Raw genomic sequence first — 15,813 nt, 5'->3', positions numbered from 1 at the left:
TCCATAAAATGAAATATCACCCAGCCATAAACAGGAATGATATAGTGATACGTGCCATAACTTGGATGACCCTTGAAAACATCATGCGAAGTGAAAGAAGCCAGGTACAAAAGGGCACATATTGTTTGATTTCATTTACCTGAAATGTCCAGAATGGCAAATCTAGAGACAAAGAGTAGATCAGTGGTTGGCAGGGGCTGAGGGAAGGCGGTAACAGGGAGGAACTTCAGACAACAATGAGGCTCTGGGGGGTTGCAGAGCCACAAGATGTAAGGAGCCTGGGTCCCTGAATGACTGCAAAGTTCCCCCTTGATCTGAACCCAGGATTTTTATGTGAATAAGAAATAAACTTCTAGGGGCGCCTGGGTGGCTCAGTCGTTAAGCGTCTGCCTTCAGCTCAGGGCGTGATCCCGGCATTCTGGGATTGAGCCCCGCATTGGGTTCCTCCACTGGGAGCCTGCTTCTTCCTCTCCTATTCCCCCTGCTTGTGTTCCCTCTCTTGCTGGCTGTCTCTCTCTCTGTCAAACAAATAAATAAAATTAAAAAAAAAAAAAAAAAGAAACTTCTAATATGTTAAGCTACTACATGTTTGGATAACTTTGTCACTGAAGCTTGGCTGACCCTAAGTAATACATTTCTAATTATGTGAACTTTTCAGGAAATGCATTCCATGCATAAAACACACCTCTGCCCAAAACATACATCATATGCCTTCTAGATGGCCACTGAACAAACCTTAGCCTCCGCTTCTCAGAGATGTTCAGTGCATACTTCCGAATCGATTGGCCATTGAGGTTTTCAGTGATTCCTCCTTCCAGCTGGGAGCTGTAAGAGTCTGTTGGCTTCAGCAAAGTGCCACTTTGCTTGTCTCGGGAAAGAATGGTAGTCCTCCTGCGTGCAATGGACTGATAGCTTGGCAATTCTTGAAGGAAATTCACAGGTGGAGAAGAAAAGCAACTAGAGTCCAAAGACATGTTCTCTGGGCAAAAAAAAAAAAAAAAAAAAAAAAAAAAAAGAGAGAGAGAGAGAAAGAACCATCATTGACCCCAGTGAGCTTGGGAGCCAGAAAAAAAAAATTTGCCTAGAGACTTGCATCTCAGAGGCCATACCTAAATCCCACAGACAGTCACTAGCCTGTGCCACTGACAAGAGCATTTGTGCCTTCATTATTCTGTTTACCAGTATTGTGTTCACGACAATGCCATCATCTGCAAATGGGTTCACTTTCAGCAGCTTCGTGAGTGAATGTGCTTTAGGTTACATGATATCTGAGTTCTAGTGTTTGGATGCAGCCACTAGCTAAATGTGTGGCCTCGGGCAGCTATCTAAACTCTTCTACATTTGTCTGATGGGACTAGTACTATTTGCCCCAACTATCTTCCCAAAATGTAGGCTATAATGATGTATAGGATAAAACTCCGAAAAGCATAAAGCATTATGCAAATTCATAGTGATACCATCAACAGCAACAGTAATAATAATAGCATTGACAGAGCAATTCCTGTGCACCAGGCACTGTGTTAAGAGCTTCACATGCACTCATGGATCTGGGCTGGCCGTGGGATCTACTCGGACCAACAGAATGCAGTGGAAGTGATGCTGGCCAGTTCTAAGGCTTGCCTGCTTCTGCCGCTCTCTGCATCCCAGCTGCTGCCATGTGAACAAGCCCACGCTAACCTGCTAGAGGCTAAGACCAATTGGTGCAGGGACGATTGCCCCCACTGAGACCATCCCAGGCCAGCCTGCAGCCAGCTGTCACCCAGCTGACCACAGATGCTCACACATACTGAGGTAGGTACTATTATCAGTTCCATTTTACAGATGAGAAAATAAAGTTGACAGGTTCTCCAACCCCACGCCCAGGTCCTCAAAGCCCTGCGCAACCAGATTCCTGCCTGTGTCTGCAGTTTCTCAAGCTCTCTGCCCTCCAACTACACATTTTTTAGGATCTTTCAGATACTAAGACAGGCCCTGTTTCCTCCTCTTCAGAGCCTTTGCATATACTGTTCCCTCTGCCTGGAATGAACTTGGCACACCTATTTATCCTATTAGTTCCTACTCACACATCATTTCCTCGGGAAACTGCCCCAGCCCCACTGCACTATTACAGGTGCCTTGTTACACATTTCACACACACACACTAAGTCCTTTATAGCACATCACAATTTGTAAATAAATACATAATATTTATAAATAAATTTGTGTGACTGTGTGAGTACATCTGTCTCCTCCAGGAGACTGGAAGTTCTTGGAAGGCAGGGACTGTGATGATGTCTTCACCACTGCACCCCAGGACCTAGCACCATCTTTGATTCAGAAAGGAATTCAATAAATGCTCAATGGATGGTTGGATGGATGGATGGATGGATGGATGATGGATGGGAGGATGGGAGGATGGATGGATGATGGTTGGATGGGTGGATGGATGGGAGGATGGGTGGATGGATGGGTGGATGGATGGATGGATGGATGGGAAGATTGATGGATGGATGGGTGGATGGATGATGGGAAGATGGATGGATGACATTACTAATTTGCCCATGCTTAACCTGTGAGTAGGAGCACTGAAAACAGAACCAAGTCTGCCTGACTCAAACATCTATATTTGTTCTACTACATCAGGCCACTGCTGGGGGGCCAAGTTTTGCTGTGCCTTATGCAGTGGTCTAAGAAGAGAGGGCCTTCCAGTGAAGTTGAGGGACGCTACCTTCAAGATGGGTTTTATGCCTGATCCAATTTTAGTTGTGGAAAGACTACCTTGAATGGAGACAGGACACAGGGAGAGGAAGTAGGAAACAGCCATAATTACCTAAGCAATTACCCCTATAGGCAGCAAAACTTCTAAGGCTTAATATTAGATGCTTAATTGCTTGGGTTTGAATCCCAGGTCTGATTATTAATAGTGTGTGTCTTTGGGAAACCTCTGAACTTCAGTTTCCTCATCTCAAATACTCATTCATTCAGTAAACGTTATCTACCATATGTCAGACCTGGAGCTAGAGATACTGCCATGAACAAAGCAAATGCCCTGTACACATGGCGTATATATTCTGCAGTGGGGGCAGGGGAAGATTAGAGAGTAAATAGGTGATGAATATTATGCCAAAACAAAAATAGAGTGGGGTAAGGAGGAAGGTGATAGGTGGAGTATGCAGGTTCTGAGAAGGTGGGTCAGGAATGGTCTCTGTACTAAAGTAGCATTTAAGCTGAGGCTGAATAGAGGGCATGAGCCCGTTGGATATTTGGGGAAGGGCATTCCAGGAGAGGGGAAACAGCAAGTGCAAAGGCCCTGAGGTGGGGGTGTATATGGCATGCTTGAGGAAGAGCATGGAGGCCTATGTGGCTGGAGAAGATGAATGAACAGGAGCCTAACAGGCTCTGTTGTTGCTGAACTCTGATGAGCCCCACCAGCCCCTCTGCAGTCCCTTCCCCTTGAATCTGGGCTGGATCTGTGACTTGCTTTAGCCAGAGGTCGCAACAGAAATGTTGCGCTGCCAATTCCAGCCTCAAGCCTTAAAAGGGCCTGGAAGTTCCCACTTTTGTGCTGTTGGGACCCCAAGGCTGTCGTGTAAGAAATCTGGCAATGCTGTTGGTACAACCATGTGGAGAGGAAGAGGCCCCAAGTGTCCGAGGAAGAGAACCGAGAAAACAGTGGACAGCGAGACCCAAAGTCTCTGGCTCTGACCCCAGCGAGCTGTTGCCACCAGTCCCCAGCCCTTGGGTCATCCTCAGAGCACTGCCATGGGCATGAAGAGGTCTTCTGGAAGCTCCAGACCCAACAGACAGGACACAGAGCAGAGCAAACCCTCTCTTCCGTGCCCTGCTGATCTCCTGGCACACAGAATCAGCATAAGCCATCATGTTTGTAGTAGAGTGTTGACACCCATAGGTAAGTGGGGAGCATGGAAAAGCAGAGGTTAGAGAGGTGCCTGGGGCCAGACAGAGTCAGACGCTGTGGGCTGCATGTGACGCTTGGATGTGGCGGACCGAGGGCTTGGAGCGGAAGCCGGAGGAGATCTCACCACATTTTCAAGGATCACCCTGGAGGCTGCCCGGCCAAGCACGGGACCCACCACAGGGGCCAGCTTATGAGCATTAAAAGCAACCACATGGGGAGAAACACCCAGCATAGCCCCTGGCATGCAGTGGGCTCCATAAATGTACTTAGAGCTAATAAGGGAGGAGGGAGCACTAGGGAGGGAAAGCCAAGGCCTCGCTGTCTGAGCTGGAGTCTGACAGTGCAGATTTGTAATGTTGGCCTCTCTGATGGGCACGTTCAGACACAACGGAACAGCTGTCCCACTGCAGATGACACACAGACACGCGCCTGGAGCCCTGCCAGTTGCTGAGTGCAAGCCGGAGAATCTCACTCAACCTTCCATTTCCCTGTTCCCCGCGTACCCTGAGGATATGATCCACTTCCATTAGTAACAGTGGCTCCCTAGAGCAAACGTGGGGGGTGGGGCGGGCAAGGGCCTGGAGGCTAAAGGGTCCAGGCCCTGGCTGGAGGCCACTCCTTCTGGACAGCAACAAAGAGCTCTTATTACCCACAAACAAAGGTCTTTGAATATGGAGCAGCACCAACCAATTGAATATTCGGCAACTGTAGGGTCAGAAACTGAGGGCTGGAGCTGGAGCCTGGGTTGACTTGTCACCCGCTAGCCAGGCCACCCCAGGCAAGACAATGACCACCTCCGGGTCACATGTTTCTCTCCTCAGGCATGGGGTATATAATACCACGGACCTCATCAGCGTGATTATAAGGGTGGCGTTACAAACACCTCCAATAATATTAGCTAGGATTTCCTGAGCACTTACCTTGTGCCAGGCTATCTGAGTACTCACTATGTGTCATGACACTTAATACTCTGAACTACTCTTTAAATAGAATCATTCCATTTTTCAGATGAAGAAACTGAGGTTTGGAGAGGTGAAGGGCCTTGCCCACTCACCCAGCTGGTAAGTGTTGGAATGAGGAACCTATCACGGGTCTGCCAAACGCCAAAGCTGAAGTCCTCAGCATGAAATGATTCAGTGGGCCATGGATTTGAAAGTGCTGCGGGAACACCACAGATAGAAATTATTTCATTGCTCCTCCATATACTCCTATTCAGATTCCATAACAACAGTCCCTGGTGGCAAACTGTAGTTTCGAAATGGCCATCATCAGAAAGGAACGACTTTTCCTCTTCAGACGTTCTTGGGAAGTGCTGCATCTTCAAATAGAGACAAAAATCACAAGCGTACCTTTGAACACAGGCATCATTATTTCTATCACGAAAATCCACCTCCGCTCATTTTCATATAGGACCACACATCTGTCAAAGCGTGACCTCACCTGATTTCCCACACCCACCTGCAGCAGAAGCCAGAGAAGGCTTCACTGCCCCAGCTTTTCAAGAGGGAAACTGGGGCCCAGAGAAATGGCGGCTTGCCCAAGGATTTGCTGTCAAGACAGACTCCCGGTTCTATCTTCTTAGAAAGACAGGTTGCATCATCTCTCAGAGCCTTGTTTTTCTCATCCTTAGAGAATAAGAACGTCTCATTATAGTTACTGTCCGACGTTTTCCTGAGTTGGTCCCGCTGACAGTGTCGTCAGTATGGCCAACGAAGTCCTGTGGTCGGTGTGTGGGCTGCCTGTCGGCCATCTGCATGGGGCGCAGGAGCATGTCTGAGACATTGGGGTGCCTGCATCTAGGAATGTCTTGAATCTGTTGGCCATTGGAGCTGGATTTCAGCAATTAGGAGATTATTATTTAGGCAGGAGGATGGCTGGGTAATTACAGGAGATGTGGAGGCAGGGGTGGGCATTAAGTACCCAGTTCTGATACCTGGCATGCTTCCAGTTTAAGAACAAAGTTAGTCTCTCAGAGACTTAGAGCAGTATCTTGCTCATGGAGAGCCCTCTACCTGAAAGATGAATGAATGAATGAATGAATGAATGAATGGGCAGAGGCATGGACACCTGGAGAGCATCCTTAGGTCCCAACTTTCTTGGCAGCTCTTTCCACAGGCCACGAGATCCTATCCATAGGCAAAAACACTCCCAGGATGTGGGCACAGGCCAACTGTGATCTAAATGGGACTAAGATCACCACCAGCCTTCCTTGAGTGCCTGCCAAGAACCTAGTCCAACCGTATTTGGTGCTGGGTTCACTTCAGGGTTTTTCTTCCCACTCGCAGAATCATGGAAACTCCCTGCAAGAAGGGACCTTCTGGGTCATCTGGTTCAGGCCTCTCGCCAGCCGCTGGGGGAATGAGTTCTGTTCGACAAACTGCATGGAGCCCCTCTCTGCGTGAGGTTCTAGAGAGGAGGAAGGTTTGCAGACTTGCTTCCTGACTCAGTGAGCTTTCACTCAATCCTTCAACCTTATCTCTCGAGTGCCCATCCCACTGCACTCATCTCTAATTCTATCCTCCTCCCTAACTGTTCACATGCACCTTGTCTCTGACCCTCTCCCTCCGCTCTTAGGGCTAGCAACCATCATGGGGGCAGGGAGCCCATCTCTCTCCTGCACTGCTGAGTCCCCAGGGTCTAGCACAGAACGCAGCATATGTTGGATGCTCGATAAACACCTGCTGAATGAATGAATGAATGAACCTGGTGCGTGGGGTACGGGCACTGTTGGCTCACCTACCAGGCAAACCAACGTGTGTAGTTTAGCACACCAGCAAAGCAGGGGCACCAAAAAGGGAGAAAAAGATTTATGGAATTTAAGCACTGAATATTATTCTTTTCTACATGGCTGATATTTTCTTTTTCATAATTGAAAAAAAAATTTTAAAGGAGAAAAAAATAAGCTGGCAAAAAATGACTGGGATGTTGATGGTGTATTATATCCTTCTATTTAAGGTACTTACCAAATGAGCCCTATTAGAAGCGTGCTTTGCTGTTATTTCTCAAGAAATGATCAAATGGCTCATGCACATTCATTGTGAGATTACCAATAAGGCAATGTAGACATTGATTTCAAAACTTTTTGGTCTTCTTTCCACCCATACTCTTTGACATTGTTTTTATTTTGGATGCTAACTGGGGGTGGAGTACCTCAAGTAATTTTTGCTCACAGCTCACCCTAACCCTAATCCAAGGGCTCACAGTCGAGGGGATCTAGTTGAAGCTGCTAGGACATCTCCCACCAAGTGGTCCAAGGCCAGAGTTTTATCACTGCCCTCCTCCTGGAAAGGCCACACACCTGCCCATCCATCCATTCATTCAGTCGCTCACTCAAAAACATTTACTGAGCAACTGCTATGTGCCAGCCAAGCATTATTCTAAGACTGGGACATAGCCTTGAATATGACACACAAATTCCCTTGCCTTTATGGGACTTACATTCTAGCCAGAGGAGACCAACAGTAAACAAGTGAAGAACAATGCATTTCAGAGGCTGACAGTGTGTGGAGAAAAATAACACAGGGATGGGTTTGAGCAAAGCCTACAGGAAGGGAGGGAAAGAGCCATGTGGCTATCTGGGAGAAGAGTATCCAAGGGAGAGAGAAGAGCAAGGCAGGACTGTGCCCAGCCAGTTCAAGGAACAGGAGAGAGGCCAGTGTGGCTGAAGGAGAGTCAGTAGAGAAGAGAGTGATGGGGTAACAGACCTGGGGAGAAAGAAGCCAGACCACACAGGATCTATGGACCATGGAGAGGACTTTGGCTTTTAGTCGAGTAAGGTGGGAGCCATGAGGGGGTTTTGAGCAGCAGAATGACACAATCGGACTGAGATTTAACAAGATCTCTCTGGCCGGCTCTGTGACTATTTCTGTCCTTGAGTGCGCAGGTTGGCATGGCTATATCCCATGCCAGGGCATCATATGTCAGGGTGCACTGTCCTTCTGCAATGACAGACATGTTCTATATCTGCACTGTCCACTATGGTGACCACTAGCCACACGTGGCTATTGAGCCATTGAAATGTGGCTCGTGAGACTAAAGAAATGAATATTTAACTTTATCAGACTTTATTAAATTTATATTGGCATAGCCCCATGTGGCTAGTCCACTGGACCACGTAGAGAGGCCTTGTTCTTTGGAGTCCAAAGCCTAGTCTGAGAGGGAAGGATCCAGGGGCCTTGGGAGCCTCCTCCCTCTGCCAGACTTCAGAACTGCTAGGCTGGGAGGACCTGTAATGAGTCACACCACCTGGCATCTGGGTGGGGCCTAGGGACTGGCTGGGTCCAAAGCTTTATGACCAGATGAGCAGTCTTCAAGAGGAGTGACTAACCAGGGAATCAGAGTGACGCTGGGCCCTGAACCCGAGTTTCCCAGTGTTCAAGTGGGTGGAGCATCCGGTGGGCTATCCATGGAACAATCACTGAGATTCTGTCTGTCTGAGGAGGAGACAGAGTGGTTAAGAGCACCATTCCATGCCTCCGTTTTCCCACCTGTAAAATGGCAACAATAGTTCCCATCTGACAGGACCATCCTGAGGATTAGATGGCTACTATAAGCTTAGAAAAGAAGTCGGCAAACCTTATAATTTCCTTACTATTATCGCCCAGTCTCTTGTCACAACTACTACTCATCTCTGCCATTGTTGCAGGAAAGCAGCCATAATCCATAAATGAATGGGCATGATTGTGTTCTAATAAAACTTTATTTATAAAAATAGGTGGCAGGCTGAATTTGGCCCTTGGGTTGTAGTGTGCAGACCCTTGGCTTAGAGCACATTGTGCTATACATCCGGTTATTTACTGATGAACTCAATGCACAGAAAGATTTTATATTTGCTGTGAGGGATCTTACTATGGACCACACTACTACTCCTTACGTGCAGTGTTTATCTTCCTTGCCAAGACTTCTCCAAAAAAGATTTCCAACATTCCCGCAAGCAACAACAAAAATAGCTAGACTTTACTGACCATTTACCATGCACCATGATTAGGCCAAACCCTTTACATACTCATCTCCTGTGATCCTCACCGTCACTTTACCGCATGGGTCCTTCTTGCGTGTTACCTTTATTTTGCAACATAGAAAGTTCAGAGAAGAACTCTGCCCAAGGTTGAGCCAAGGTCTGAACCCTGAGGGCAAAGGCTTCGATGTGTCTTTTTCACTCCGACACGCCCAGCAATGAGCATGGTGCCTGGCACATCTTAAATAAACATCTGTCAAATGAACAGGCTCTAGGGTCACAACATCAATGTCCTTCTGTTTCAGTAGCTCGTCAGTAACTTCTCAGAGCCTCAGTTTCCAGAGGGAGTAAAATGGGCAAATCACACTTCGCGAGTTGCCGGAGTTGCCGTGAGTAATTAAAGAAACCTACCCAGTTGAGTCCAAAGTCAAACTCCTGACTGGGACCGACCAGATCCCGAGGAACTGGCTCCTGCCTGCCTGATCTTGTCTCCTCTCCTCCTGTAGGCTCCAGCCTGCGCCCTCCTCAAATACACCAACATCATGTCCACCTCCACCTTGTGCTCTTGCTGGGCCCAGAAGTCCATACCTCAGAGAGACCTCTCTGACCACCTCAGCTAAGTAGGCCCTCCCCCTCTCTAGCTCACCACCCCTTCATTTCCTTCTCAGCAGTTATGGTTAGCTGTTAACTACCCTCTTTTCCTCTTTACCTGTTCAGTGAGTGTCTCCCCTGCTTGACCCAACGCTTCCTGAAAGCATGTCTCTGGCCTGTCTCCCTCACTACTCGGTTCCTCGCCTGGTACTGGGTCATGGTTGAGACAAGGTCAGTTCCCTTCCTCCTCCTCCTTCTCCTCCTGCTGGTGGGAGGGGGGGAGCCCCACCAAAGGTCTGGGTGGTCCCACACGCAAACAAAGCTCCTTTAAAAAGCAACCAGATTGCAACAAAGCTTACAACACTGAAAAGTCATTTCCCCCTTTTATCCCTCTAAATTCTTCACTTCCTGAAAAAAAAACAAAAACAAAAAAAGCCACCGAGGGCCTTTGGGCCTAATCTGGCCTGAGTTGCTGGGCAGAGCTCGCTCAGCCTCTTCAGACAGAGGAGAAAAAACAACTCAAGTCAGATGGCCGGCTGGCTCACCAGAGAACCCCTGTGGCCTTTCGTGGCCTTTCATGGCCTGTGCAGTCTCTGGCTGTGTCCAGACCTGCAGAAGATCCCTCCCTCCTAGGACACCTTTAAGGGTGAGGAGTGACCCTAACAAATGGGGTTAGCAGGTAAGGGGAACAAAATAAACACTGTAGGGTCAATGGTTACTTGTCTTCCAGTTTAAGACAATGTGTCAGACTAAAACAACCCAAAGAGTTGTTAACTATATATCAGCATAACCCCAGAAAGTAGAGGTATACAGTACATGAAATCACCAAGTCTTATAATATTAAGGCTAGAGAAGGTCCAAATAATAATAATATAATAATAATAGCAACAGTACCATTTGACCGTTCAGCGCGTGCCAGGTGTGTGGTACTAACTCTTCAACATGCTTATCTCATTAAATCCTCTCATGAACTGGGGGCGCCTGGGTGGCTCAGTCGGTTAAGCAGCCGAGTCTAGATTTTGGCTCAGGTCATGATCTCAGGGTCCTGGTTTTGATCCCTTGCGTTGGGCTCCATGCTCAGTGGGGAGTCTGCTTGGGATCCTCTCCCTCTGCCCCTCCCCCCAGTGCTCCCTGGGCATGCATGCTCTCTCCCTAAAATAAATCAATCAATCTTAAAAAAAAAAAATCCTGGGGCGCCTGGGTGGCTCAGTCGTTAAGCATCTGCCTTCGGCTCAGGGTGTGATCCCGGTGTTCTGGGATCGAGCCCCACATCAGGCTCATCCATTGGGAGCCTGCTTCTTCCTCTCCCACTCCCCCTGTTTGTGCTCCCTCTCTCGCTGGCTGTCTCTCTCTCTCTATCAAATAAATAAATAAAATCTTAAAAAAAAAAATCCTCTCAGCGACCCTAGCAGATAGGGATATGATTATCCCCATTTCACAGAGAAGAAAACCGAAGGTCAGAGAGGTCACAGGACTTGCTTAAGGTCACACACCCGCTAATTGGCCACATTGGGATTTGTACCTGGGCCGGGCAGGCTTCAGGAAAACTAATGCCAGATGTCCTCTTTACTTAATCTTAAAAGCAGAACAAAAACAAAAAACAAACCAGGTCCCAGCCCCCCACACAGGAGTCTAAAGAGGCTGTTTAGTTTTATCCCTTTACCCTTTCAAGTGTTCCTGCTCCAAAGGCCCAGACTGAGTTCCACCCTGCGGAAAATGGGGTCAATCCAAATACAGTCACCGTTCCCCAGACTGGTGCCCCTTGAGGAGAGAGGAGAGGCGAGTGGCTTTGAAGCTATCGCACAAGTTGCAATCCCATCCAGCCACGACATAATGACAATCAGCCCATCTTGGTTGAGGCACTTGGGTTCCCCCGATGAACAAAGGCGTAATGGTCACAGCAACACATGAGGGCTAAGAGTCCCTGAGTTTGGCCAATCCTCAAAAAGTGAAGCACAGAATGACCGTTGGATCTAGTGATTCCACTCCTCAGTATACACCCAAGAGAGCTGAAAACAGATGTTCAAACACTTGCACACAAGCACTCACAGCAGCATTTTTCCTAACAGTCAAGTGACGGAAACAGTCCAAATGTCCGTCAACGGGTGAATGGATATACAAACGGAGGTACAACCATACAATGGAACAGTATTCAACCACAAAAAGGAATGAAGTTCTGACACAGGCTACAACATGGACGAGCCTTGAAAACACCATTTACGCTAAGTGAGGAAGTCAGTCACAAAAGGTCACACCACTGTGTGAGCCCATTTATAAGCAATGCCCAGAATAAGTACATGCAGAGAGACGGAATGCAGATTGGCGGTAGACAGGGGCTGGGCGGAGGGGGCATCAGGGAGTGGTAGCTTAATGGGCACGGGGCTCCCTTTGGGGGTGATGAAAATGTCTGGGAACTGGACAGAGGCAGTGGTTGCACCACACTGTGAATGTACTAAATGCCACTGAATTGTACACTTTCAGGTGGTTGATTTTGTTATGTGAGTTATACCTCAATGTAAAAGTCACTGACTACGTGCTAGCTGAAGATGATGTAGGATGAAGTTCTTACCCGACGGAATATGACAAATGTTTAGGAAAAGCCACCAAGAGTCATTCCATGCAGTAAACATAGAACATGCCAGGAACCATGGGGCTGAGGGACCTGGGGGTGGGCAAATGCCTCCTGAGGGGCACTGAGATAGGGCGGGGTCTTTGCCTCTTGGAGGAGGTGACATTCAAGCTGAGATCAGGTGGAGGAATAGTGACTGCAAGACCTAAGGAGGAGAACACTGGAAGGGACCAGGGGGTAGCTGGGGCCTGGCAGGGGAGGGAAAGCAGCAGGGGTCAGGAGAGGTAGCTAGGGACTGGCTCACAGACACATTCCTCTCTAGAGGCCCTGGGAGAAGGTGGTCTTCTAACTTTTACTCCTGTCAGAACCTTCAGTTACAGTGGTGGAAACTGAGGCAAATTGCTGTCTGAACTTGGGTATGTTCCATTCCAAAATCCCTGCTCTTAAAAATGATATAACTCAAGAGAAGTGAGAATACAGCTCAACAGATGTTTGGACAGGCCGAGGCCAGTGGGTCATGTGGACACGGAGCAGGGACACAGAGTCCAGCCTGTGAGAGGGGAGGCAGTCAGGGAAGGCTTCCGGGAGGAAATGACACCAAGTTGAAAGAGGAGGAGTATGCCTTATAATGGAATAAGGTAATGAATGGCATCCATGGCAGAGGGAACAGAAGGGGCTTCACAGGTTCTAGAGGCATCATAGGACCAAATCATGAAAGGCATCCACTCAATTAATATTTACTGAAGGCCTACTATGCACCAAGCATTGTACAAAGCACGAGGACATGATGGTGAGCCAAACAGGCCCAGCCCTTGTTCTCCTGGGGCTTATCATCTAGTAGGGAACAGAGACGTTAATAACAACAGTTAACACTTACATGGTGCTCTGGCAGCCAGTCTCCAGGGTGGCTCCCAGTGATCCTCTCCCCTCAAACACCCTGACACATCCTTACACGGGTCCTTTGTACACTGAACAGGGCTGATCCATGTGACCAATGAAATATTGCAGAAATAACAAGGTGTGATTTCCAAGAGCAGATGATAAAAGACATTAAGCCTTCTTCTTTGCTCTCTCCTGGATCACATGCTCCAGGGAAAGCCATGTCCATGAGGCACTCAAGCAGCCTCTAGGAAGTCCATATGGAGAGGCTTCCTGCCAACAGCCAGGGTCAATTTGCTATCCCTATGAGCAAGTCATCTTTGGAAGGAATCCTCTGGCCCCAGACAAGCTTTCAGAGGACTGCATCCCTGGCCCACACCATGAGTCTGACCTCGTAATAGACTCTGAGCCAGAACCAGATAGGTCATCCCCAAATTCCCAACTTGCAGAAAATGTGAAATAAGAAGTGATTATCACTGTTCTAAGCCTCTAAGTTTGGGGATAATTTGTTGCACAGCATAGATAACTTAATATAAATACTTACACCAAGGTTTTTTTGGTGTTAATTAACTCTCTTAATCCTTATACTGACCCCCTGACCCCCTGAAGTAGATACTATCATGACTTTCATTTAATACCTAAGGAAACGGAGGTATGAAGCACTTAAGTGCCTTGCCCAAAGACAAGACCAGGACATGGAAAATGAGGATTTGCATCGGGGAATCCAGAGTCCAGATTCTCAGCCTCTACACCATGGCTGCCAGGGTGGCTTTGGATACACTTCATTCACCCATTCATTCATTCAACATATATTTGTCATCTATGTGCCAGACACTGTTCTAGGTCTTAGAAGAAGAAGACAAAGTCCCTGCTTTTCATGGCACCCACATTCTAGAAGGAGAGACAGCTAACAGACAAGAAAACAATCAAACCAGATGTCTTCAGATGGTGGTAAGTTCTTTGAAGAAATAAGCAAGGAAACCAGTTAGGGGAAGAGAGATGGGGGCGCTTCTTCAGACAAGAGGGCTCCAGAGGTCTGCCTCTCTGAGGTGACATTCGAGCAGAGATCTGACAGGAGGAAGAAGCTGCCATAAGAAGATCAAAGAGATATGTAGTCCAGGGANAGAGAATAGCTGGTGCAAAGGCCCTGAGGCAGTAACTGCATGTTGGAGGAATGGAAAGGCAGCAAGTGTAGCTGGAGCTGGACAGGTTAAGGGAGGGTCATAGGTAATGAGGATCTAGAAAGGTGGCCTGGGATGGAATCACCAGGCCTTACCAACCACATTAAAACCTGGAGTTTAGTCTTAGCATAATTCTTTAACTTAAGAAGGGGAATGATATGATCTGTTTTATCATTTAGAAGGATGCATATTTCCCAATCTGTAAAGCAGAACCCCTTTGTCTCCTGCCCGCTCCAACTGTCCTCCCGTGATGCCCATGCAGTGGGTCACCATTTACAAAGTACAACAAAGTTACAAACACAGTCCCTTCTGAGCCTCCCAGCCATGCTGGTGGATACAAGGTCATAAAGCATCATTTGTCTGAGGGACAGGGAAGACCTTTTAGTCAGAGAGGCCAGTTATGGTACTTCTAAAAAAGATGCTTAGAGAGTCTCCTTTAACACCCAGCAAAGATCCAAGATAGATGAATCTCACACCCTCTGTAGGGAAACCAGGGCCAGCATCTTAATTGTGATGGACTGTGCTAAAATAAGAGGAAGATAAATGGAAACCAACTAGAAAAATAACTTGAATGGCTATCATTGAAAGGCTGAAGTTAAGCTGACGCCAGCACTATTAATAACAAGCTAGAAAATAATTAGCGTCGAAAGGAACTTGACTTCTGTTTTCTGATTCCTGAGCAAGTTTCCAGTGTTTGGATCTCTCTAGACGTCTTTCTTCTTTTTCTTCTTCTAGATGTAGAGAACAATCCAATCAGAGGGGCCCAATGCCCAAATCTACACTCATGGTTTACTAAATCCTTGTAACAAAACTTCTATTGTCAAATTGAAATAGAGGAAACACTGCTTATAAAACTCATAGCAGGGTCTTGTGTTTTGTTATGGGCAAATGTAAGATGGGAATGCTATAAGAAAGCCCCCTCTAGGCCCTGGCAACTTTTTATCTCGAACGGGTGGCAGTCGTACATGTTTATGTAAAAATTCACAGAGTTTACACGTCACTCTAAGTTTTACTCAGTAAAAAAGGACAAAGATTATAACATTTGGCTGGCTACCATTTTTGGTGCCTTTCTATGTACCAGGAGCTGTACTAGGCACTTCACATATTTTTCTCTCAACTGATCCCACCAACATCCTCGTCCCATTTTACTGCTAAAGAATCCAAGGCTCAGAGAAGGCAAGCCACTTACCAAAGATCACACAGCAATAAACAGCCAAGGCAGAATTCGTTTCCAAGTCTGTCTAATAGTAAAGCCTGAAATGTTTGGGAGGCAGGCAACCTCGTGTTAGAATAGTAGGACTGGCGGGGCTCTCACACTCTTTTCAGTTAACAGTGAAGGGATCCCTAGAGCAGTAACGGGAATGGCACCACACGGTCGGGACTCCCACTCTGATGCTTCTTTTGGGAGAGGGCATGCGCCCTCGGAATTGGGCGAGGATGGGTTGCAGGAGGGGGACCAGAAGTAAGAGAGACCCACTTTCCCCCAAAGCCAGAAGCGCCCGGCGCCGGCAGGTGGCGAGGGGCTGGGCCCGCGCCAAGCTCCCGGCAGCTCGCCCGCCGGCCGCCGGGAGCGCGGTCCCCACCGCCCTACCTGGGTGGATGAAGGGCTGCCTCCTGCGCCTGCCTGGCGGGAGCGCACTGCCACTGGACTCGCTCATGGCTGCGCCCCGCGCCCCCGACAGGCCGCCGGAGACCCGCTCCAGCTGCTGCCGCCGCCGCCGCCGCCGCCGCCGCCGCC

General features: G+C 48.0%; 1 protein-coding gene across 1 annotated transcript in view; it reads right to left on the bottom strand.

Annotated features, from left to right (window-relative positions):
• The window catches only part of TMC7 (transmembrane channel like 7), a 52,150-nt gene extending 36,401 nt beyond the window's left edge, over nucleotides 1-15,749 (bottom strand). Inside the window, exons 1-2 of the mRNA XM_040635265.1 lie at nucleotides 15,667-15,749; nucleotides 736-979 (exon numbers count right to left, since the gene is read on the bottom strand). Of these exons, the coding sequence (XP_040491199.1) occupies nucleotides 736-979; nucleotides 15,667-15,733 (311 nt within the window). The 5' untranslated portion in view covers nucleotides 15,734-15,749. The remainder of the gene's footprint in view (nucleotides 1-735; nucleotides 980-15,666) is intronic.
• Between the last annotated feature and the right edge of the window lie 64 nt (nucleotides 15,750-15,813).

This window comes from Ursus maritimus, unplaced genomic scaffold (assembly GCF_017311325.1).
Source record: "Ursus maritimus isolate PB19 unplaced genomic scaffold, ASM1731132v1 scaffold_2, whole genome shotgun sequence".
Lineage (NCBI taxonomy): Eukaryota > Metazoa > Chordata > Mammalia > Carnivora > Ursidae > Ursus > Ursus maritimus.
This window is presented reverse-complemented; position numbering and strand designations above follow the sequence as displayed.